The sequence below is a fragment of the Leptonotus elevatus genome, chromosome 14, assembly GCF_054856555.1.
Source record: "Leptonotus elevatus isolate MCC_2025b chromosome 14, RoL_Lele_1.0, whole genome shotgun sequence".
NCBI lineage: Eukaryota > Metazoa > Chordata > Actinopteri > Syngnathiformes > Syngnathidae > Leptonotus > Leptonotus elevatus.
The window spans coordinates 1,543,552-1,569,530 of NC_141252.1; the positions used below are offsets into that span (position 1 = coordinate 1,543,552).

The 25,979-nt window shown below is 39.6% G+C and overlaps 1 protein-coding gene across 1 annotated transcript; it reads left to right on the forward strand.

Annotated features, from left to right (window-relative positions):
• Nucleotides 1-8,186: 8,186 nt before the first annotated feature.
• Nucleotides 8,187-25,809, forward strand: trim9 (tripartite motif containing 9). The gene is made up of 11 exons (XM_086094415.1): nucleotides 8,187-9,079; nucleotides 12,672-12,767; nucleotides 13,172-13,294; nucleotides 16,691-16,801; nucleotides 16,869-17,022; nucleotides 18,182-18,327; nucleotides 19,516-19,654; nucleotides 20,095-20,124; nucleotides 20,659-20,962; nucleotides 21,590-21,752; nucleotides 23,387-25,809. Exons 1-11 carry the CDS (start codon nucleotides 8,243-8,245, stop codon nucleotides 23,462-23,464), a joined length of 2,181 nt encoding a protein of 726 aa, XP_085950541.1. The 5' UTR covers nucleotides 8,187-8,242; the 3' UTR covers nucleotides 23,465-25,809.
• The last annotated feature ends 170 nt before the right edge of the window (nucleotides 25,810-25,979 follow it).

The window sequence follows — 25,979 nt, forward strand, 5'->3', positions numbered from 1 at the left end:
ACCCCCGCAGGGAATCTGCGCTGAAATTAATAGACTAATGGAGGTTTTTTCATTATCCAAAATGGCCTGATAATTTTGCTCTAGTGCTGAGCAGGGAAATAAGCGTGCCTAGCCTATTTTGGGGGCTGCTGAAGCACCTCTTAAGTAAATCCAAGTACCCCAAAATTGGACAGCTTTTAATGTTTATCTACTTAAGCTCTTTTTTTCTTTTTTTTTTGCAAGCTAGAGAAGTGTTCAAACCATACAGTACGTGGTAGAAACAATATTCTATCAACAAAAGTACAGTTAGTGAAGCAATCCACATATTCCCTCCCACAACTTCGAGTGCGTGTGTGCGGTCACATGGAGTAGTTGGAGTGAGTATCCCTATCTTGCTTAAACGAGGCAAACAAACAAATGTATTAACTTTCAAGACTCAATATTAATAACCAGGGTTAATTCCTGTTGCATTTAACCATAGGCCACTGTTTAGGTTGTTTGGTAAGTGTTATAGCTTCCTTTCCCCCCCCCAAGATAGGATAAGAGTTAGCTGCTATGCTAAGCTATGATAAGAGTTAGCTGTTAAGCTAGGATAAGAGTTAGCTGCCTTTTTTTTCTAAGTAGAAAATGATTAAGCTGACATTTTTCCCTTTTTGCTAGGAAACATTTGAAGTTGTCAGAAATGCAATGAGAGAAGCACATTTTTGGCAAGCTAATGTCTTAACATTAATAAGTCAAGGTGCTACTGACGAGCTAACTGCGAACCCAGAAGTGGAAATACATTATGTGAGTGGGGATGTGAATGGCAGCAAGACAAGTCAACAGCATTGTATGTAGAAGTAAAAAAAAATATATTCACATTCAATTAATACACTGTAGCCTACAGATGTAGATATGAAATATAGAAAAAAAACTGTATTGATTATCTGCTTTGGAATGTCAATTATACACAAATAAATAGATACAAACAGCAGCCAGAATAGTCAGCAGCGGTATAGCTAGCAAAAAAAACAAAACAAAACAAAAAATAGTATAATCAGTTTAGAAGATTGCTGACTGAACTTTTGCTGGCAAACTAACTTCTTATCTGGTGTTATTCTTCTTCCTTTCCCCGAGGAGGGAATACTCCGCCACTGTGCCGGCTGTAAGAATATCTTTCATTGTGCTCCATTTCTCTACACCTGTTCTGCTTTCACTGGGGCCCAAACAAAAGGAGCGCTTCCATGCAGCCTGCAGTAATAAGAGCTGACTCCATTAGGCGGGTGGGGGTCCTCTTGGGGAGGTTGTGTGTGTGTGTGTGTGTGTGTGTGTGTGCGTGTGGTTCAAAGAAATGAACACACTTTGGCCTTGTTGGAGCCATTTTGCAACTGTGTTGTTGTTTGGTAGCAATCTAAAAGCAGATTGGCTTGCTTTTACCCGAGATGGGGTTCATTATTTTGACCCAGAGGATTGAATTGAAGACTTACTGACAAATAATCCTCCAACCTAACTCCCAACACCCACTAGGCATACATGGGAGGACAAAGGTTTACTAGGTAACCACTGATAGCTTTTGCTTATTGACAAGTTACCCACCCCCAAACTGAAGCGGCACCCTGGGGAGTCATGAGAGAGGCCAGACAAGTGAATATGCCCATCTCTGGACATCACAAAGCAAATAGTTTAGCCGACGGCATAGTCGTGCTCTCCTATTCACAAATTCCCCAATTCACGTTTTTCTCTGTGGAACTAATAGACACTGTAGATGTTCAAGTAGCAATACTCTATTCTGCATTTTCTCATGGTGTTGTGAAAACACCCCAAGGATTACAGGCAACGAAAACGGATTTGAATCGGAAAATTGGTTATACCGTAAAAGATACGAGTGCATAGAATCAAACAACAACAACAACAAAATCATTGTTTAAAACTTTAAAATGTATGGTCAGAAGCCATCTGCACTACCACTGCAGCTCTGCTTACCTTTGGACTTTGACGTGATTATGGTTCTTTCACAAACTTCATCCAGCAGATCATTGGCTGAAAAACTCAGATTGACGGGAATATCTTGTTAGCTAGCGCCACCTGTTGGGTTTCCATCCACCCATTTGTATTCAAAATTTCAAGTAATACAAAAATAAAACTGAATGGAAACGCTAGAAATTCCAAAATTCGGTGAAAAGTTTTTGCGCTCAGAGGGGGTGGATTTTGGCGATGGAAACAGGTTTTGCAAATAAACGCTGGTAACACCGGATATTACGTCACACGTACGTTTGTAGTCACAAAGCAATGTCGGACGATACAGTAAAGTATGTTTGTGGGGACGACGAAACAGAAATCTTTTTGGAATTAATTAAAGAAGCAATTATTAATGCTATTTTAGATGGACAACAGCAAAGAAACGCTACGGTTTTATCAAGAATTACAAAAGGAAATACGACGTCATCGCACGGCGCAGTCACTTCCTGGTCTTTTTCTTCTTCTTTTAAATTACTGGTGGATCACATCTCTATGGTGCATACCGCCACCTACAGCGGCGGAGTCCCCTTTCAATATTCGTAAAAGAAGAACAGATAGAAACGGCCATAAGTCGCATGACCGTTTTGCGCATTTTCAGTAAATTCGCTTAATTTTTTTTAAACAATTGGATAGAAACCTGACTACTGTCAGGTCATAGTGGGGCGGAAATGATGTATAGCTCACTTTCATACACAATTTCAGAAATAGGCAGATAACTATTTACTTAGTTGTTTAATTTCACCTGATGGGTGGGTAGCCGTGACCAAAAACATTAAAACGACAATTTTCCATAAAGTCCCCTTTAAAGCTCTCATCGTTTAACGTCACTTTAAAAAATAAAATAAAATCTATATCACATACTTGAGCTGGAGGCAACACTCCGTGCGTGGGTGTGGTTCCGAGAATGCTTCACGCCCCCCCCCCCCGCTGTAATTAGGGCTTCCCACGTCTTCCGACGGTCCTTCCTGCCGCTCAGATGCCAGCGCTCGTGTGAGTCATGACAGATTTGGACCATCTTAGACGTTGGCCATTGTTATAATTCACCTTACGTAAGAGAGTTTTCTGTTTTGGACTGAATATGAGCAGCACAGGCCTAAAAATGGAGTGCGCATGTGGCTTAAAAAAAAAAACAGACCGAAAAGCTTGTTACTTGATGCTTTTTCATACCCTTGCTTTAAAGCAACACGTTGATTATGGCGCCGCCATATCGACAAAGTCAGTAACGTTATGCCAGAAGGAAGACCAGGTTTCTCATGAGGACAAGCGCATTGCGTCATTTTTTAGCTTTCGACATTCAAATTGACTTACGTCTTTGTGACGAATGGGTAAAGGGGGAAGTGACGTCTGCCATAAAGCAGTCAGCACAGTTGTAGTTTTTTGTGTGACAGTGTTCCTACCATCCTCCTCAAAATTGTTTCGTGCCAGTAAAAATGATACAGACCCCCTCAGGCCATGGCAAAGGTACCATTCAACTAGTTTTAAGTCAATAATTCATCAGAAGAGTTATGCATTTTTTTTTTTTTTAATTAAGGTTGAAAACTTCCTTAGTGCTACATTAAGATATTAAAAATGATTTTGTTGGGCTCTGGTGAAAGCTAAACTTGCCAACAAAAAAATTAACCATTTAGAGTGTTGAAATGGTTTCTGGTTAATTTTGGACTTCTGAGTATGAAAATGACATCAGTTTTTGTGATATTGATCATTCTGCACATGTATTAATTGATAATGTGCTTTGACAGTTTACGAAATGCCCTTTGGTTGTATTTTTGCATTACAAAAATCTGTTGTAAAACCTGGAACCAATTTGGGGAAAAAAACATGTCAACCCGTTGAAACTTTCCTGGCAACAAAATGTTTGTTGACTAATATTAGCCAGTATGTAAACGTCGGATCACATTTGTTTCATTAAATCAGAAGCAATCCTTATTCTCGTTTCAAGAATCACAAGTGAAGCTATTAGCATCTCTTTTTTTTTTTTTTTTTATAGCAAGCGCTATAAAGCTGCTAGTCTGCCGCCACAGCTTCCAGATGGCTCGACAACGCCGATCTTAAAGACCTGACGCGTACTGTTTGCGCTTATTGCATAACACCTCACAGGGTTGAAACCGTCAGCTAGCATTCACACATAATGAATAATTGAGCAATCATTTATTGGATGCTGTATTTCATCAAAACAAATCTGTTAAATGCTATTTATTGAGATGGACAAAAATAGGATAAAACAGCTTAATGCCACAAATATTAGTGTCATACTTTTGTTTCCTTAAGCAAAGCTCAATAGCTATGAGCTGCATTTCTAATGTATTCTTGTCCATTTTTGTTTGTTTTGAACATATGTGTTTATAGTTTTCTGCAGTGCCGCTGAGGTTTTGCGAGGCCCTACGATGAACTCTCCCAAGTCATTAGAAAGCCACACTGATGGCTCCAGATGTTGACCAGGATTCTCCGACATCTGCTTTTCAGTTCTGTGACGCAGGTATGCCACTCTGCCCTTAAAATACTTACCCGGAGACTGTTCAATACACGTGTGCATGAAACAAGCGGAAAATCACGAGAAATGTGGAACGCTTTGACACGGCGCACTTCTTCACGCCACTCGACGCCCACGCCGCTCTGGTGAAGCCTCCAGATGACCGGCATCCGTCAGCTGTCGCATGGATAAATGTGGAGCGCGCAGATTAGAGAGAGTGGAAAGAGCGCAGCAATCGCTTGTGTACTTGTCAGTGCTGGCAGAGCGGTAACCATAGCAACAGCCACCCCGGCCGGTCAGTTGGATCAACAGAGAATGAGAAACCAAATTAGTAGAAAGGGAAAAAATGTCCTCTTATCGCACAAGGAGGCTTGGAGGAGGTCCCCAAAAAAAATCTTCTCCGATTTCAAAATATTAGTAGTCAAGTGTCTCGTTTCCTCACTTCCTTGGTCTACTATACTTTTCATCCCTGTGCTCGTCGATCACTCACTTCCTCGTCACTTCCAGGCCTACCGCACGTTTCATCACTTTCCTTATCGGGCACTCGCTTCCTTGTTTCTAAGGATGCAAATTTTTCTATTTGTGCAGTTCCAGCACGCTCTGGTAGTTAATTAGTGCAGTTAAAATTTTAATTAGGCATGTTTTGGCCACCTATGTTTAAGTTAAGTTATCATTCCAAATATTCGTTGTCAGTCATTATGTACATTGAGGTTAATGTTACCAGTACTATTTGAACTATAATGTATTCGTACTGTAGATGGACCATGATACTTTGCACCGCTCAGCCAATTGGAGCACATGACAATAAAATGACTGGCCGAGCCTATTTCTACTGTATGTCACTGTTGTTGTTTACAAAAACACAATATTGTGCTTTAAAAAAAAATAAATTTACTCCTTTTTTTTTATACACCGTATTATCGCCAACCTTCCGACAATATCGTGGTAATTATCGTATCATAAGGTTCATATCAAGATAATATCGTATCGTGATGTTTGGAAATCGTTACATCCTTACTTGTTTTCTCACTTTGTTACTGTACATGTTTCATTACTTTCCTAGTTAATCACTTGCTAGCTTGCCTTCTTACTTTCCAAACCTACCACACATTTGATCACTTCCCGAGTCGATCCCTTGTTTCCACACTTTCCAGGCTTGCATACCATGTTTTCTTGTTGCTTCATGACCTTGGTCGATCTCACGCTTACTCATTTTCTCACTTCAGCCAGCCAAAGGTTTCACCTTTTTTCACGTCCAGCACTTGCTTCCTCGATTCTTCACTTTCTTGGCTTGTCATTGCTATCCTTGTTAATCACTTGTTTCTTGTTTCCTCACTACGGGGCTGAGCCCTCGGGTCCTCACTTTCCAGGCTGGCCACATGTTTTGTCTCTTCATTTCGAGCACGTGCGTCCTCATTTCTTCTTTTTTTCAGGCCTATCACAAGTTTGATCACTTTCCTAGTTGAGCAATTGCTTGGTCTTTTCCTCATCTCTAAAAACAGTTGGGTCAGAAATAACCCAAGAATGGACCAACCCAACTTTTTTAGTTATTTAACCCCAAAAGTTCGGTCAAACTAAATAATTAACCCACAAAATAACCCAACATTTAACCCAACTTTGTGATGTATTTACACCAAAAAGTTGGGTCGAATTAAATTAATAACCCACTAATCAAACCAATTTTTAGGTTGTTTTGTGGGCTATTCACTTGAGCCAACCCTTTGAGTTAGTTGAATAAACCAATTAAATTGGGTCAAAAATGAACTGACCCAACTTTTTGAGGCATTTAACCCCAAACGTAAGATTAAATTAAATTAATAACCCACAAATCAAATCAATTTTTGGGTTGTTTTGTTGGTTATTCATTCGACTCAACTTTTTGGGTTAATTGAATAATCGCATTGAATCAACTGACCCATTTTTTTTTTTAGGTATTTAGCCCCAAATGTTGCATCAAATTAAATTAATTACCCACAATTCAACCCAATTTTTGGGTTGTTTTATGGGTTATTCATTTGACCCAACTTTTTGGGTTAGTGAAATAACCCAATTGGGTACAAAATGAACTGCCCCAACTTTTGAGGTATTTTGCCCTAAATTTGGGTCAAATTAAAATAGTAACCCACAAATCAACCCACATATGTGGGTTAGGGTTAGTTTGACCTTGGGTTGGTTTGTGGGTAACTCACCCACATTCATTTAACCCAACGTTTTGATCATTTGATCACTTTTCTTGCTGGTCACTCACTTCCAAGGCCTGCCCTTCACTTCTTCACTATTAGGCGGGAGGTGCTCTAAAGTGGAGCAGTGCTGGCAGGGGCCACAAAAAGATCCTCTAGGGGTTAATTTATATGAGGTATGCTATTTGCACGCTTTCCGCCACCAATTACTAGTGCTCTTATTCTGTCCATCCACCATCGAAATATGTTGAGTATGTCTTAAAAAAAATAGCAAAAGGGGGTTAAAGTCTGTCGGAAAGCAGCGCACAGCACTGCCCTAACTGGGATTACAGGGAGAACAATGTCATCATGCCGCAGGCGTCAGCGAGCACAACGTTCCAAAAATAGACGGCGGCCCTTCTTAGCCGACATTTGGTGTGAATCAACATGGAGATCCGGGGAAATATTGTTTCACGGATCAAATTGCCATTTGTTGTCTGTTTGCTGAAAGACGCTCAGAAGTTTTGACTCCCAAAGTTTCGGCGAAAGCAATGCTCATTGTGCATAGGTTTGTTCAATGGAACATTCCATCATTCCATCAGATGTACACTGTAACTGATCAAGCATTTAAAATGGCAAATATTCTCCTGCTTGCTGATAAAAATATTCATGACATTGATTTGTCTACGATTCAAGGACGGTTCCATGTTAAAGTGGAATTATTCAATTCACTTGGATGCGATTCAATTAGATGTGGTGCGACTCATTTTAAGGAGGTATGGTGCAATGAGTTTCTTGTTGCACAAATATGAATGAACTTGCCAGTACTGAAAATTGCATTTCCTTCAAAGATACATCTCTCCAATAAAAGACGATTATCTGTGTATCTCGATATATTTTAAATTGGAGTGATTTGATCAGTTCAATTCAACGCATTGCATCGTCTTTAAATAAAAAAATGGTTTTCCGAATCAAATCGTTTTTTGTTACAAACCTAAAATAAATGTCTAGTCAGTGAGTAAATAAGTGAATAATATAATTATGTAGGCTATATAAAAAAAAGTTATTTTGTAAAAATAAAATAAAACAAGTCGTTTTGTTGAAATGTTTTCTATATAATGTAAATAAAGCATGTAAGACTATACAAAAAATACATTCTAACCAGTAAAAACACTTTAAATTAATATAGAAACAAATTTAATTGAAAAGCAATCTAATTTTAAAAGTGAAATTAATACTTGGGTTTAATTTTTGAAAAATTTGCTTTTAATTTTACATAAATCCATAAATGCAATGCATATTTGTTATTCACCCATTTAAATATATATATATATAATGTAAAAATATACATTGTAAATTGTTTTTTGTATAAATAAAGTTGCCATTTCACGTCCTGCAATTAGTTGCACACACTTGAAGCCCCCTCAATGTTTTGAGAGGAATCAATCGTCGGTCCAATAGGAAGCTGAGCCGAGTTGGTGCCGCTCTCCTATTGGCGCAGAAGCTTTGGTCCCTCCCCCGGCCGAATCTCTGCCCGCCGCCGCCTGGCGGACGCAGCCAGTCACTAGCCGTGCGGACTGACAAGCGGTCGCTGGTCGTCGCGGTTCTTTCGGTCCCGTTCTCCGCTCGCGCAGCCATGGACGAGATGGAGGAAGAGCTCAAGTGCCCCGTGTGCGGCTCCTTCTTCCGGGAGCCCATCATCCTGCCCTGCTCGCACAACATTTGCCTGGCGTGCGCCCACAACATCCTGGTCCAGACGCCCGACACCGAGTCCCCGCAAAGTAGCCGCGCGTCCGGCTCCGACTACGACTACCTGGACCTGGACAAGATGAGCTTGTACAGCGAGGCGGACAGCGGCTACGGCTCGTACGGAGGCTTCGTCAGCCTGCCCACCACCCCGTGCCAGAAGTCCCCCAACGGGGTGCGGGTGTTCCCCCCGGGGCCGGCGCCGGCGTCGCACCCGCAGCAGCAGCCCCCCGCGCAACAAGCCGGCTGCCTGCTGGCGCCCATCCCCCGCAACGCTTGCATCACGTGCCCGCAGTGCCACCGCAGCCTGGTGCTGGACGAGCGGGGGCTGCGCGGCTTCCCCCGCAACCGGGTGCTGGAGGGCGTCGTGGAGCGCTACCGCCAGGGCCGGGCGGCCGCGCTCAAGTGTCAGCTGTGCGAGAGGAACCCCCGCGAGGCCGCCATCATGTGCGAGCAGTGCGACGTGCTCTACTGCGAGCCGTGCCGGATGCGCTGCCACCCGCCCCGCGGCCCCCTCGCCAAGCACCGGCTGGTGCCGCCCGCCCAGGGCCGGATCGGGCGCCGCGCCGCGCCTCGCAAGACCTCCACCTGCGCGGAGCACGAGTTGGAGAACCTCAGCATGTACTGCGTGCAGTGCAAGGCGCCCGTGTGCTACCAGTGTCTGGAGGAGGGCAAGCACGGCACGCACGAAGTCAAGGCGCTGGGGGCCGTGTGGAAACTGCACAAGGTGGGACGAGCGCGCAGTTGCGTTGGAAATCACATAACATGACTGATACACGCGCACACACAGGCGCATACAAACACACACACACATGCAAAAACACACGTTAGTTCTACACACACATGCGCACACATACAAAAAATGCAATTAGCCTATCTAAATTAAAAAGGTTAGACACAAAAAAAGTTTGACAATACACTGTACACATATATGAGACAAAAATAGCTATAAATGACAAAAACATCTTGCAAATAAGTGCAATTTTAGAAAACATTTTTTTAGACAAAATACAAACATTAGATGAAAAGTAAAATAAAAGAAAAAAGATGCAAATATGAAAAAAATATGTTATTAAATAAATTATACAAAAAAAATTTGCATAAAATTACAGAATTAAAAAAGAAAACAGATAAAAAGCCCAAATATTAGACAAAAACTGGATTTTTTTTTAAACGCAAACAAAATATTAGACCAAACACAAAAAAAACGTATGCAAAAATCTGCAAATATAAAAGCAAACACCAGAAAAAAGTACAAAACTATTAAACAATCAATACACAAATATAGACAAAATTAATGTGCAAACATAAGACAAAACAACAAAAATGTATGAAAAATTATATTAGACTTAAAATTGAAAAATTTTAGGAAAAAAATATTAGACAAAAATGTTGGACAAACTGTGATGAAGATTGCACATTAGACAAAAAATTGTAACGTGAAAATTACAAAACAAGTGATTTGAAGAAAAATACACTAAAAACAACTGAGGAAATAAAATTTGTAAAAATACACAAATATTCAGCAGAAACGCAAACAGCTTTTTGATGAAGTGCTGCCACCACAAGTGAAAATCAATCCGTGCTTTTCGACCGCTTGCTTTCTCTTCGCACTCCAGGCTCAAAGTGGCCGCTCGCCCTGTCACAACCCCCTAGCGCCGCCCCTGGTCATCATGGAAACAAAAACCATACTCGCCATCAGCCCCGTAACGGAGGGTGGTGTGATGAGTAGCGGCTCCTCCCGAATCTCACCCCTCTCAAAACATGCAGACTACGGATACCATTACCATGACAACCCGTATTGCTGTCATTCAAATAATTGGGACCTCTCACATGTTGTGCAAGATATCAGCCAAATATTGGAAATGTGGCGGAATCTTGCTGCCATTGACGTAGGCGTACAACGTTGTGACCTGGGATACTGTGCGTGCACAACACACACGCACACACACATACACAGTACACACACTCGTGTGTTGGGAGTCAAGTGTGTCAGATGCTATTTTGGGCTTGTGGTGGGCAGGGAGGCAGCTTGTGTTCTTCAAACAGCACAACGCACACCGCATGCACAACAAAAAATATGCACACATCAACAAAAGGGTTGCTGGAAGAAAAAAAATACAAAATCATGAATTAAAATATTCGTCCCCTCCAAAAATAAATAAATCTTTAAAATAGGCAATAATATTTAATTAAAAAATAAATAGACAAATAGTAGACAAAAATATTAGATGAAAAATAAATACAACAGAAAATGTACAAATATTTGCAATTAAACATAAGCAGCAAAGCAATAAATATTACAGAAAGAAGTTTAAAAAAATATATATATATTCTGCCAAAATATAGAACAATATTAAGCAAAATACACAAATATTAGACAAGAAATTGAATCATATTACACAAAAATATCAAACAGAAAATCAAAACATTGCACAAAAAACATTATTTGGAAAATAAATTACAAGAGAAAAAAACAAATATCGGAAAAGAAATAACAAATGCAAACGAAGTTGATGGAAAATAATATGAAAAAAATACGTACGTATGTCAAAATATAAAACACAAAAAAACTAAAATATTACCTAAAAAATACACGAATATTTTAAAAAATATATACAAATATTAATATATTAAAATATGAGCAAAAGTACAAAAATATTGGACAAAAATAAAAAAATTTTTTTTTAAAGGTAACTAAAGAAAAATAGTAGACACAAATACAAAACATTGCACATAAAACAAAATATTACCCAAAAAATAGAAACAAATATTAGACACAAAAATACACAGACATTAGACAAACGATCTATAAAAATATTACAAAAAATGCCAAAAAGTTGACTCAAACTAAAGAAAAATATTAGACAAAAAATACAAAACACATTCCACAAAAAAAAAGAAAAATACTATAATACACAAATGATAAAAAATATTTTTTTTAATTGATATTGGTGTGTGTTAATAAGGACTCCATATTATGATGATGGTGATGGTTTTGATGATTTCACAGCTTGACAATTGTGCATTATTGATGAGAGCAGTGATGAATTATGAATGCTTCATCTTGTTCAACAGCCTGCTTGAATGTTTTCCTCAAAAGTCGTCAAACGCTGCCAAGTTAAATGGTGAAAAGTGAGCCGTGCCAGTGCACGTAAAGACTCCACGTTGAAAGTAGGCTAGGACACTCTTTGCTAAGCTAATTCTTCATCGTGGCATGGAAGTCGAACGCCGCTATAGCTAAACGAAGGGTTGCTGTATATTCACAAAAGCTCAGTCAGATGCAGCAAAACAAGTTTAATTTTTTTATAATGTATTTTTACATTGTGTTTAAAACCCTTACTAAAGGGTTAGGGATGCTAGCTTCGTTAGCACGTCTGCTTTTTACATTGTGTGTTAGCATTAAGTCAGATGACTTTTACAAGACAAAGATGATTTTTGGGGGGCTTTTTTTTTTTTTTAATGAACCGTCTTGGAATCGTATCGTGCGTGATACGTATCGCAACGTCTTTTGTTGGAGAGACTCAAACCCCTAATAGCTTTTTTGCTCGCGACTCAAGACAAAACATCGTCCCGGTCACTTGTATGTTGAGGTGCCATTGTATTCATCGTTATCAAGCGCAATGTCATTGTTAGCATAACTCGCTAACAGGATGCTAAGCAACTAAACAGACTCAAATCAAGTCAAATTGTTTGCTGTAGTTCTCAGCGAACCACAAAACACTTCAATATGTGACTTTTAACACACAAGATGGCCGCCTAACATACTTTTTCCATGTTTTGTCTTTGTTTAGCTGTGCAGGGTTAAAAGGTTAACCCCAATCCCCTCACAGGCACGTAAAAACGTCATTTTTTTCTTTTCTTTTCTTCAGAACTATATTGGCTAGTTTTTGTCCGCATTCCGACAATACAAGAAACTGCTGGCTGGGGTGCGAGCGGTTCCCGCAGGGTCACGCGACCCCCTTGCTGCACATACGTGACCCCCGCAATCCAAAAGTATCCAAACAGGAACTTTTGTGTTGGGTTTCCTGTCACATGACCTCTTCATCGCCTTTCACATGAAAGCACACAGCTGTACTGTAGTGATGATGAACATCTTGCTGGATTGTAAATCATTTTGAAAGACAACCTTGTTAATTTAATATCATTTTGTTATTTAAAAAAAAAAATTTTTTTTACGAGTAGCTAAAGATATATTGTTCACGTACAACGCGCACATACCCAAAACACATTTGCAATTGAGTTTGTGTTTAGGCGCTAATTAGCAGCTAATTAGCAGCTGCTTCCCGCTAACGTTCTGCTCTGATGTGTCGCTCCAGGGTCAATTGTCTCAAGCTCTCAACGGGCTGTCGGACCGAGCCAGCGAGGCCAAAGAGTTCCTGGTGCAGCTCAGGAACACCGTGCAGCACATCCAGGTACACACGCTCTGTTTTCCGGTGACGGGATTAACTGCGGTATTATCATTGCGTCGCATTGGTAATCCCTCTGCACTTTTGTCTACTGGATAACTCGTCCAGCATTTTACTTGCACAATCCTGGGTGAGGTAATAGTTCCCACACTCCGGTAGACGTAAAAAGCAGGACTACAGAGGATGCATGCAATCATTTTAAACAAAAACTAAGTTGTAATAAAATACAGAACTTCTTGTTTGGTTCTTCTTTCAAATGTATACCGTCTCAAATTGAACAAGTGTGGCGCCATCTAGTGGACGAGAATGGGACTACACGGACACCCAATATTGCAAACGAGAGTTCGACCAAATTAGGTCTTATCAAGTGTTCTTTTCATGTTACTGACGATTTGTATTGGTCCCCACAGGAGAACAGCGTGGAATTCGAGGCGTGTCTGGTGGCGCAGTGCGACGCCCTCATCGACGCGCTGAACCGCCGCAAGGCTCAGCTGCTCGCTTGCGTCAACAAGGAACACGAACACAAGCTCAAGGTAAAACGTTTGCTAAAAAACAACAACGGTGGGCTGTACCACCGGGCTACGCCCACATTGGGCAAAAAGAAGAAAAAAAATCAGCAATTTAGAGTCATCCATTTATGTCTAATATTTACATGTTTTTACTATTTTCCCAATATTTTTGTAATACTAGTGTTGTTTTGTTTACTTTATAAAATTCTTGTCTTTTTGTATTATTTTCAAATATTTGGGTTTTTGTATCAAATACTTCGGTATTTGTTTTGTTTTTTGGTGTTTCATTTTTTATTATTATTTTTATTATTTGCTAATGGCGTCTAATATTTTTGTATTGTTTATTTATTTATTTATTATTTTATTTTGTAACATCTGTATTTTACAGATTGGCTACTATTTTTTTTATTTTTGGGTTCACAATTTTGTATTTTCCATTATTTTTGCCCACCCAATTACATTACAACGGGTGACACTTTGCTTATTATTATTAAAAAAAAAAAAGAAGCTTTCCAGAGGGTTCCACTGAAAAGTGAAGCAGAAAAGCTGCATTATTAGCCTTTTTCATGTCGATTATCATGATGGTGATTTTCACAAACATTTCGTCTTTGCGTGGCTCGTAACGTGATGAGCAAAAAGTGGGACGTGTTTGGAGTGAGGCGCGAAGAGAGGAGTGAGTTAGTGTTCCCAATTTCACGCTTGGACGCTGGCGAGGATCAATGTTTGGCACGTGGAGGTGTTGTGAGACAGCGCAACAAAATCGACACTACACAAAAGCCTGTTCGGCTACCATTAATTTAGATACCAGATACAATTGTTTGTGCGTGCGCACATGCGTGTGTACGTGCGCGTGTCTGTCTGGAGGTGGTCTGAAGAACCATCTGCCAATGTCCAGATTAGCCAGATTGCCGAAGACTCGTCCTAAACCTCAGGCATAGCACGGAACCCAATTTCAGTCCCCCTTTTCTATGTTTCAAAAGTATGTTACCCAATAGTTTCATTTTTGTATTTACGGAAAAGTTTTCCTTGTTAGTTCAACTTACATGAACCTTCAGGATCCCTCGCCGTACACTTTTGGTAAAGTTTTTAATCCATCCATGCTCTGTTGTACCAGCTAGCTAGCACCAAGCTAACCTGGGTCTGTCCAGTCCAACATCCCTATCAAACATGACTTTGCTCACAATTACGCAGGTTGTCTGTGTCTGAAAGAGGCTACATTAGCAACGCTGAGCTTGCCTTCAAATGTGAATATTTACTAGCGTGCTCAGTGGCCTGGAATGAACTGACTGCATTGTCTGCTCTGAGGCTCCCGGAGGATTAAGGACACCCTGAGAACGGGATCATTTCCCCATAAAGAGACCAACTGAATAATTGAGCGTGTTATTGATGTTATCACTCAGCCAGAGGAGAGCGTTTAGCCTTGGTGTGACGCGAGCGATTTTTACCGCACTGGCAACAAGAAGCTCTGGTCCTCTGCGGCCGTGTCGCAGTTGTCACGGTGATTCAACGTCTCGTCCCTCCATTTGGCCTGGCGTAGCTCCGCAGACTGTGATGTTCACACGGCAATGGACAAAACAGAAATGCAGTCAAATGCACCAGCAACAAATTCTCCACGTGATTGGTCACATAATGCATGTATGGGCATTTGTTGCTAGGCAGGATTTATGGGGCAGTCAAAACGGAATGGATCCATCAAAGGCTTCTGATGTCTATTTTGCTTGTTCTTTGGTTTTTATTTGATCACAAATAGAAGATTCAGCCTCCTGAGTCTGCTTGCGTTGCCGCGACTTTTGTTAGCGCTCAAAGCTAATCTGCCACGCTCTTGCATGAAGTTTTTTTTATTACTTAATATTATTAGTTAGTCTATTAGTTAAAATTAGCTTATTTGCTCTCGTCTAAATACAGTTGAAAGGTCCCCTTTTATCTGAAATTATTATTTATTTTTTAAATAATCTTCGTAAGATCATTTGAGTTGGAAATGAGCACCAAGTTATTTTCGTTGGTCAGAAATAATTGTGATTTTGAACGGTCCATTTTCTTAATAATATTTAAAAAATATTTAATATATATATACATAAGCTTTGCTTCAATTGGGTCCCTTTAATTTGATGGGGAAAATAGCTTGCCTCTGACGTGTTGTGGCCACCGTGTCGCTTCACTGTGATCGCTTCATTGAAATTTAGAAGACAATCAAGTTAGCCGTAGCAATGCTAACGCTATGCATGCTGGTAACACGCCGCCAATGTGGTGAGAAGGCCATCTTTAAAATAAAATGTTCCCAAATACAGTAATTAATGGACATCAGTGACTTACAATGCTTTTATTTTGAAGTTGTTCCTGGTAGCACGTGTGGTGTTGTGGTGGCTAACTTGACTCGTAGTCTTCCTGACTGAAAGTTTAATCGTTGTAGCCCAGTTTAAGTTTAAATTTCAAACTGTTACCACCAACATCAACACAAATGCTGAAATCATGTTCGATCGCTGATTAAGAATGCTTTTAAAAAAAACAACAACAATTATTTAATTACGCTGGCATTGTCGAATGTAGCGCCTGTTCCCAGCGTTAGCAGCTAATGGCTAGCAGCTAGTCGCTAAGCGATTGTCCCATATAGGCTGGGAGGTGTCGCCGGATTTTACGTCGTTGGCCAGTTTAATAGACGATAATGACTCAATACACTTTGATGCTGACAGCCTGACACAGTTGAGTTCACATTTGACCAAATCAGGCGTACTCAACTGTGCTGTTTTAGCGGTAAAGTCACTTCTGTGGTCTGACCTAACTTTGCCTTGAAGCAAAAAAAAAAAATCTCTTACCAATGTTCCTAGTGTAGAAAACTCAGTTTGCTTTTATGCAACGTTTAAATTTAGGGGATGCGGCACGAGTTAAGGGTCTGGTTGTACGCTCTTCTTTTCCTGCCCCCACCCCGACCCCCCCCCCCGCCCCCCCCCCCCCCGTATTCTGCCTAGCAACAAGTGATGAACAATGCGTGACCGAATGAATGTCAAATGTTATGTTTCGCACTACGCTGCTTGTGGTTGTCATCCTCCATGTTTTCTCTGCAGGATTTCCCCTCCTCTCAGCCCCCCCTCATAGCACGACCAGGTTACTGTTACCTAGCAACCCCTCGTCCATCTCCACTCTGAGTGTGTGTGTGTGTGTGTGTGTGTGTTTTTTTACTAAAGTCTCTTTTCCACAAGGAGGCTCTATGGACAGCAGCAGTGATAGATGGACTAGGAACGTTAGGATCAATGTTGACGTGCTCAGAGATGCTAGTGTGGCAAAAACAACAACAATATGCTAACATGAAAGCATGTTTCAACATTTGACCTATTGTTCCATGAGCACGCTTTTCATTTGTATCTGAAATCATCGTTCCCCATTGAAATGAATGGAAATGTTCACTTGTTGACTGTTTTCCAGGTGGTGCGCGACCAGATCTCGCACTGCACGGTGAAGCTGCGCCAGACGACGGGCCTGATGGAGTACTGCCTGGAGGTGATCAAAGAGAACGACCCGAGCGGTTTCCTCCAGGTGACGCCGGCTTAATGTCATTTTTCTTCGGCGACCGCTCCCTGACCGACCCCATTTGTTTTGTCAGATCTCGGACGCGTTGATCCGGAGGGTCCTGATGACGGAGAGCCAGTGGGGCAAAGGCACGTTGACGCCCAGGATGACCAGCGACTTTGACCTGACGCTGGACAGCGCGCCGCTGCTGCAGACCATCCACCAGCTGGACTTTGTGCAGATGAAAGGTACGCCCTCCCTTGATGCCTTATTTTGTCAGTTTTTTTCCCCTCATCTCCCGCAGGTAATGAAAGTATTTCACAGGGTTATCGATACATTTTTGCATTTTTGTCAAATTGTTTCATATTTTCTGATATATTTTTCCTGATATTTTTGTTCATTTTTTTTACAATTTGATTTGGCAAGGCTCTTACAGGTACAGCTGAAAGAAAGACTATACAGATAAAACACAATATTTTACACTTTTGGTATTACCACATCAGGTTTTAATTCTTGCATGTATTGCTAATGTTTGTGCATTATTTTATCTTTGATAGTCATATTCTAATATTTTGACATTCTTTTTGTTATATTTGTGTATTTTTTCCTTTTTTCTTAGGTGGCTTTGAAATACAGAACACACAAACAAAAAAACTAAACACAACAACAAATTAAAAACACAAAAATAGTTATTTGTTGTTTTGTACTCTTCTAATATTTTAGTATTTTTTAATACATTTGTTTTGGTATACTTTTTGTAATACTTTATGTGCAATATCTGATTTGTTCCGAATATTTGTATTTTTGTGAAATTTACCAGTATTTTTGTTGTAATTTGTACAGTATATATTTTGATTATACTGTTTATTTGTAATTTTTCTATTTTTTGTTCTGAATTTTTTTTTCAGTTTCCTAATGTTTTGTAGTTTCGTCCTAATATATTTGCCAGAATGCTTTTTTTTAATCTTTTGTAATATTCTTTAAATGTTTCATGTAATATTTTTGTAGCTTATGTCTAATTTTAAAGACAATATTTCTGCTTTGTATGTTGTAGCATTTTCTCCTTATATCTGCATTTAAAAAAAATATATATATTTTTAGTCTGATATTTTCTGTGTATTTTTTGCAATATTGCTTTGCTCGAGAGTGTGCAATTGTACCTGTTTAAAAAAATATATTTTTTACCATTTTTTACATACCTTACGTCTTATATTTTGTTTATTTGTGTCATATATATTTTTTAAATCCATTTTCTCTTGATTACTACACTGATAAATGTGAGCATATTTCTCATTCTAATTGTAATAAGAAACAAAAGCTTTTTTCAAAGTCGGATGGCCCCTTAACGACAAATACATTTGCTGTACCGAATAAAGTGAACGTCTGTCGTTCCGGTGTCCTCCTCAGTGCCGTCGGCTCCCATGCTCCAGCTGGAGGAATGCTGCACGGAGAACAACAGCACCACGTTGTCATGGAAACAGCCGCCGCTCTCCACCATCGCTGTGGACGGGTACATCCTGGAGCTGGATGACGGCGACGGCGGCCACTTCAGGGTACGTTCGCTCACTTGATTGGAAGCAAAATAAACAGCTTCTATGTAATCAAAAAAGCCGCACTCACCGAGGTACTTAATCTCAAGGCAGCCCTTCGTTTCGGACTGAATCTTGTTTGCCACAGTCTTGACAATGTCAGAATCATTTTTTCTTCATTATACAGTATCATATTGGGGATTTTTCACCATTAATGTTAATGTATATAATGTCGCTGCGATGTGAAAAACACGTATGTCCATTTTTGTTATTTTTTACATTTTTAGGTTTTTGGGATGAAACTAAATGTAGACATCCCAAAAAGCAAAAATGTAAAAATGTGGTTTTCACATAGTTGTGCCTAGTTTTTTGTATACAATTTGCTTCCACAATATTTTGGGATTTTTGCAAAGTTTACAATGTTTTAATTTATAATTTTTTTTTTTATAATATTTATAGTTTAAATGTTTAATTTTTTTTAAATATACATTTAGTTAAATGTTTTTGTATTTTTGTCATAATGGTTTTCCATTTGAGCCCCCCTGTTGTTTATTAATTATGCAATATTGATCTATTTTTCATTTATTTTTTGCCCTACAATTTACATATTTAAAAAAAAAACCATTACAACATTGTTTTTTCTAATATTTTTATATAAGACGTGTTATATTGATTCATAGTTTTTCCATATTTTTTTCTAATACTTTTCCTTTTTTTTCTTTTAGTATTTGTACATTTTTAATCTATCTATCCATCTATCTTGTGACAAACACTGGTTTGAATTGGAAAATCTGTTTTGATTGAAAAGATGCAAAGTGCATCGAATCAAAACTCTAAAATCACTTTAAAATCATATGACACGCCATGTATTGAGCTACAAATCGTCTTTTATTGGAGAAATAAACACCCCTAAAATATATATGTAGATTAGATGAAAATATGTACACACACTAACACATTCTCCTCTTTATACGCCGATAGTCATCTTTTCCTAGTATGTATTCGTGAATAATCATTTTGCACATTGATTTAATATCACACTTGTGTTGCTACACTTTCTGTGCCGCACACTGACTCACCGACGCCCGTCTTTATTAATACCCCGGCGCGTGGGCCGACCCGTCCGTCCGCCCACGCGCCGCCGTTCCAACCCGTTGGAGCGGTCGCCCAAAAAAAAAAAAAAAAACGCTTTGGTGTGTGCGCTCCCCGCAGGAAGTATACGTGGGGACGGAGACCATCTGCACGGTGGACGGCCTGCACTACAACAGCACGTACAAAGCCAGGGTGAAGGCCTTCAACGCCAGCGGGGTGGGACAGTACAGCAAGACGCTCGTCATGCACACGTCACACGGTAACGCAATACTCTTTTTTTTTTTTTCACAACGAAAAACATCCATTTGTTTCATATTGTATGTATGAACTAGCAAATCGAGTCAGAATCGATTATCCTATATCGGTTACTTGGGTCATCTTTTAATTTTTGAGAATGGCCCCATACAAAAGAAGCAAGTCGGACATGTGCCGTCAACAACAATTAACGTGTAGGAAAAACAAAAGTGGCCAAATATTGGTTTCGGTGCCGCAAATGTGGTTTTAAAATTGTTCATGATAGTTAATACTAATCGTGCGCTGGCTTCTTGAGCTTGCTTTCATCAGCTTAAGAAAAGAAAGAAACACATGAAGTGTTGATGCTTTCTTTTGTTTTTTGTTTTTTTGGGCTAAAGCTAAAGCTGCTTCCATGCTCTTTCCCTCCTCTCCCACTTTTCGCTATCACTTTTCCCCTCTTTCCAGCTGGACTTCCTCCGGCTGAAATGCAGTCAGGTAAGCTCGCTCGCTCGCTCTCGCTTTCGCTCATTGCTGACTTTCAAAAAAAAAAAAAATATATATATATATATATATATATATATATATATATATATATATATATATATATATATTAGGGGTGTCAGGCAATTAAATCTTTTAAGCGTAATTGCATGTCTTCAATAGTTAACTCACGATTAATTGCTAAATTTATATCTGTTCTAAATGTGCAATAAAAAAAAAATTCTAAGTTTTCATACTCTTGTTAACATAAAATATATTTTAGTCATTGATACAATACTTTCATAATAATTCATAAAATTGAGTTAAAATTAAAAAGATGTACTGTACTCTTTAAAAAAAAACAAGTGTGATATTGAATTGTGTTGAGGTCATTTTTCTGCCACTAGATGGCATAATTGCATTTGTAAGACAGTGATGACAGCTCAGTGCATTTTCTTTTCATATTAAGAGCATATCTATATATATATATATATCTATATATAGTTTTTTGAGAATCACTACCCTAATCTAACTTTTTGTTCGGTGTAGTGGCCTGGTTCGCCTTCGACGCGGCGTCGGCGCACCCGGACATCCTCCTGTCCAACGACAACCTGACGGTGACATGCAGCAGCTACGACGACCGCGTGGCCCTGGGCGGCGTAGCTTTCTCGCGCGGCGTCCACTATTGGGAGATGACGCTGGACCGGTACGAAAACCACCCCGACCCCGCCTTCGGGGTGGCGCGCGCCGACGTCCTGAAAGACGTCATGCTGGGCAAGGACGACAAGGCCTGGGCCATGTATGTGGACAACAACCGTTCCTGGTTCATGCACAATAACTCGCACACCAACAGGTATGCCACACAAATGTTGGTTTGTTTGTTTTTTGTGCTCATGAAAGTAAAAAAAAAAAAGTTGTCATAAAAAGTCTACACACAGCCATTTTTTTGTGATTTTAAAAATGTTATCAATTATTAATTCTGTTTTTCCACCATTCATTCCACAATTTAAAAAAAATACATATTGTCAAAAGGGGAAATAAAAATTGGTTGCGCAAGCACACTAAGAACAGGGATGACCAATTTCTGTGGTCTGATGAGACCAAGATAAACTCATTTACTTCCGATGGTGTCAAACGTGTGTGATGGCTGTGTTCAGAATTAGCCAGTCTCATTCAAATTGATGTGGAATGGGAGTCAGCACACACCTGTCACCATTTAATTTGTCTTAACACAAATAAAATGTATTTGTTCTAGTAGGCTTTTCCTGTCTTTTATTTTATTTGTTTTTTTTTTTTGCATGAAAGCATCAAATCTCTAATTTTTTTAATTGTATTTTTTTCTTTAGCCTATGTGGCTGTTCTGACGCAGCCTAGCATATTCTGCCTAGCAACAAGCCATCGACCAACCGTGCCACAGCTATCGGGGGATGTGAGTAATTCTTAAATGGCATGACGCAGGATTTTTTTGTTGTGGGCACAGGACGGACGGCGGCATCACTAAAGGCTCCACAATCGGCGTGCTGCTGGACTTCACGCGCAGGATCCTCATCTTCCTCATCAATGATGAGCAGCAGGGACCCGTGGCCTTTGAGGGCCTGGAGGGCGCCTTCTATCCCGCCATCAGCCTCAACCGGAATGTACAGGTACAAACGACCTCTCACACCTGCAGTCCATATTCACTGTTTGGTACCTGCAGAGTTTTTCCATATTTGAAGTACTACAGGTCAATTCAGATTAATTTATTTTTGCCCATATGTGACATGCATCTCATTTGTTCATGTTAATTCGACCCAGCCTCTTTGGTGTGTGTGTGTATATATTAGGGGAGTAATGAAAGATTATTTGAATCAGAAAATGGATCTTACTTTAAAAGATGTGAGTGCATTGAATCGAACCGAATCAAATTGTTCCACTTTAAAATGTACCATGCTCAAATCATATCACACCCCATGTATTGAGATACATGTCGAAATGATCTTTTATAAGAGAGATGCATATTTGGATATATTCCAGAAAGTATCCATTAGCTCTATATAGCTTTTAAAATATATGATATTATTTTAGGCAAGCCATTCCCATTAGGGCCCAACCGATATGCATTTTTTTAGGCCAATGCGATACCGATTTTTGGCAGGAAAAAAAATACTCGTTGCCGATTAATCTGACGAGTATTTAAAAATATATCCTTGGGTGTTTGCATCCTTCAATTTTGAAAAAGAAAGTCTTTGAATTCTTGAAATATCAACTTTGAATAGAACTTGGAAGGACAATGACCAAATAAAACAATAAGAGAGTGAAATAAGAATAGAATAAACTAAAATAATAGCAACTGAAAAACTAGGAAGGACAAATACTGACTGTTCTTGTGCGTTTTGCCTCTTGGGGGCAGTGTGGTGCCATGCATCCATGGTGTACACACTTAAAGTGAGTACAGAAGAAAGTTACTCGACTGAACTCCGATTGAATTCTATTAAAATAACTCATTTATCTCACATTGGGGGGGAAATGTCCCTTTGTGTAGTGTTATCTTACCTGTGGGTATGTGTTCCCACAGCATTTGTGTGTGTATATTCGTTATTTGAAGGAAAAACACTCCCGAAGTCGATGCTAACTTCCCTTCTAGCATTTGAATGGGATCCTCCCTTCGCTTTTAGCATTAGCGCTAGGCTAGCGATGTTTTAAAAATGAAGCTTTTTTTGTATTTAAATATGCAGTGGATGTAATTCTTATCGTCGTGTGTTCATTTTTACAGTTAACTCAAACTGGGGTGTCATTAAACAACTTAAGGCACGCTTGGGGGACAACAGAATAACATACGCTACACAGTTGCTAGTTGCTAATGCAACGCAAGCAAAATGGTGCATTCAGGGTACTTTCACAGCGTCGGAAACTTCAGTTTTCTTCGATGATAACGTTTTAAGGGGAAAATAATTGTTTTGGCCGATCTTTGAAGGACAATAATCAGCCGATTATAATATTAATATACAGTTAACACAGATCATTTAATAATATTCATATTCCAACACGTGGAAGTCTTAGCTCTTTTTAGATCAAACAAAGCTTCCCATCTTAAATATTTTACATACGATTGATCTGTTATTCAATGAACCGAAGTGTATTCCTTAGGGCTGTTTCCGCAAAGGATTAAAAAAATAATAATAACTCCCAAAACTCCCCAATTTTAGGGTTCTTTGAAGTTCTTTTTGACTCTGTGAAGTGGAGCAACATCGCCCCCCGCAGGCCTAATTTATCATTGCTTGCTGTCTTTTTCCAACAGGTGACGCTGCACACCGGCTTGCCCATCCCGGATTTCTACACCCCGGGGGAGGTTGACCCGGTCGCTCACATGTGCTAACACCTCACCTTAAAGTACACCCCCCTCCAGCACCCCCCCCATGTTCATTTTAGAAAGCACAGCGAGAAAAAGGGGCAAGTTTGACTCAAAAAATAAGCTTTTATTAGTGCGCTTCTCGTGGCTTTTTGTGTTTGAAAACAGCGATGAAAATGCATTTTTGTATTTTATATTGCAAAAAGAGTGTATAAGTTATCGTGTTTTTTATTGGATGTATAGCTATATTGAACAGAGTCCTTTTAGTTGCTTGAAAACGTAGTATGCATGGGATTTAAAAGGGAGCAATATCAGATATATTATTTCTTTTTTTTCCCGGGAAGTACTTACTGAACTCAACATCTCAAGGAATTTACATGAGATCACCAGGCCACAATTTTAGGTACACCTGCGTCTTTCAGCCAGAGAGCCTGCGATATTGCAACATCGGAAGCCATGACTGCCAGCCGAGCGTCTTTCACACAGATATCCCGCAAAATTGCTGCATCAGCGGCGTGACAGTAGATCTAGTATTTTTGTATAGTATGTACCTGTGCCTTTTACACAGAACCCTGCAAATGTCTGCGGCTGTCTGCATCTTCACACACTGGTGCGGCATTTCACATGGAAGACATGAGCGTCCGGTGTTAAACGTAGTGGCCCTATCCTAGCGTTACTGTCTCTTTTTACAGAACACCGGTAAATGGCGGGAACTGGACGGCTTTTACGTGCTGTGTAAAAGGGGCTAATAACTACCACCTTGGGCCTCTTTTACACAGAGATACTGCAAAATTGCTGCATTGAAGTAGTAACAGAAGAATTACCCATGTTAACCCTCACATTTTTTGTTTGCGAAATTTCCATACAGGCGGCATCTTTCCACTTCCCTTATGGCTCTTATACTACCTACACTGATGAAATATTGCTAAATCAACTTCATACCCCCGGTCCACATCTGTGCCATTTACACAGTTTGCTGACACTGCAAGAAAAAAAGTCAGCCAGAGGCCACGTCAAGGCCGTAACAGCATTTATCGGTGTTTCTTTATAGCCGCTCGCAGCTCTAGTTAGGGCCCGAGCACGCTGCAAGGTCCCTATTGATGGAACTATTATTTTTCATTGTTGTCCTTTTTTTTTTGCTAATTTTTCACATGTAGCAGCATCTTGAAACTTACCCAAAAAAAGTCTGCAGAAGCGAGTTATGATATTTTATTCTTTTTATGTATCATTTTTGGTCCATTTTTTTTGCCATCTTGCCCTAGAGGTTTCATCCGATTGACTTAAAACTTAATCTCCATCTCAAGACTTTAAAAGTAGAAATTTTGACGATGAGGGCGGGACATCAAATTTTACATTTCACATTTCCTTTGCCACAAAAGGTTGAATACTTAATACTAACTGTATATTCTCCCCCCAAAAAATCCCAAACTTTTCACGTTTATTCATAGTCACAGCCTGACGATACTTGTAACTTAAAAAATCTCCTCTCCCAGCATTTCTTTCGCCTGTGCCTTTTACGCAAAACCCAACAATGGCGGGATATCAGCACCTTTGCACCACATTCCGGTGCCATATACTAAACTGTATACAGAAGAGCGACACGAGAGGAGAAAATCTGAAAAAAAAACGTCGGCTTCTACTGACAGTGTGAAAGGGGCTTTCAACACAACTCATTGGCTCTCGCTCTCGGGTGTACCTAATGTTGTGTCCGGTAAGGGTTCATCCATGCTTACGACCCCCATGCATAAGGTGCTATATCCTGCTGTATACCGCTGTTCGATACCCAGCCAGACACTGCAGGGCAGAGCAGAGTCCACTGGGGCCACCTTGCTACATCACCTGCTGCCACATCTATAGTAACGACAAAGCTCAACTCTAATAAGTGTAATATATATATATTTCTATATATGATATGTACAGTATTTAGAACAAGAATGTTATCATCAGGTGTTTATGCAGCTTGTTGCTATGACAACAGCATCCCTCTCAGACCATCGCAATGACTTTATGTGTGTTTTTAATTACAAAAAAAAAGAAGAAAAGATTCATAAATGTGTGAATGTATGAGTGAGCAAATCAAATAGGCTAGCAGATGCTTAATTTGTCTATCGCAGCTTTTTATGAATTATTATTGCGCAGTCGCTGGGCGACACTGGCTCATTTACAGTATATACATAGTCTATTTAAATGTACATAATCATATATGTGCTATTTCTGTTCTAATTTAACGCCATGAGATGGTTCTATATGTCTCCTCTATTTCCAGATGACTGATATTACTAATGTGAATGATTATGATGATAATTTGAGCCTAATATGAGCCTGTGTTTTCCTGTACATGTGAATATTCAATAAATGGGTGAGAAAGTGAATGCCTATAATATTTGCATATTAATAATAGCAATTCAACAATGACAAGGGATTTATGATCAGATTTATGTAACATGTAGTGAAGTGTAGTCCTCCATTCAAAAGCTGAGTTGCTGAAAGTGGAATGGTCAAAACAGGTGACTTGAATTAAATGGCTGAGAGGCAAATGAGG

Excerpts from the sequence above, each read along its gene's own strand:
- trim9 (XM_086094415.1), top strand. The coding sequence starts at position 8,243 with ATGGACGAGATGGAGGAAGAGCTCAAGTGCCCCGTGTGCGGCTCCTTC. Across the intron at positions 17,023-18,181 it reads GGACTTTGTGCAGATGAAAG|TGCCGTCGGCTCCCATGCTC; the intron begins GTACGCCCTCCC and ends TGTCCTCCTCAG. Across the intron at positions 21,753-23,386 it reads GCCTCAACCGGAATGTACAG|GTGACGCTGCACACCGGCTT; the intron begins GTACAAACGACC and ends TTTTTCCAACAG.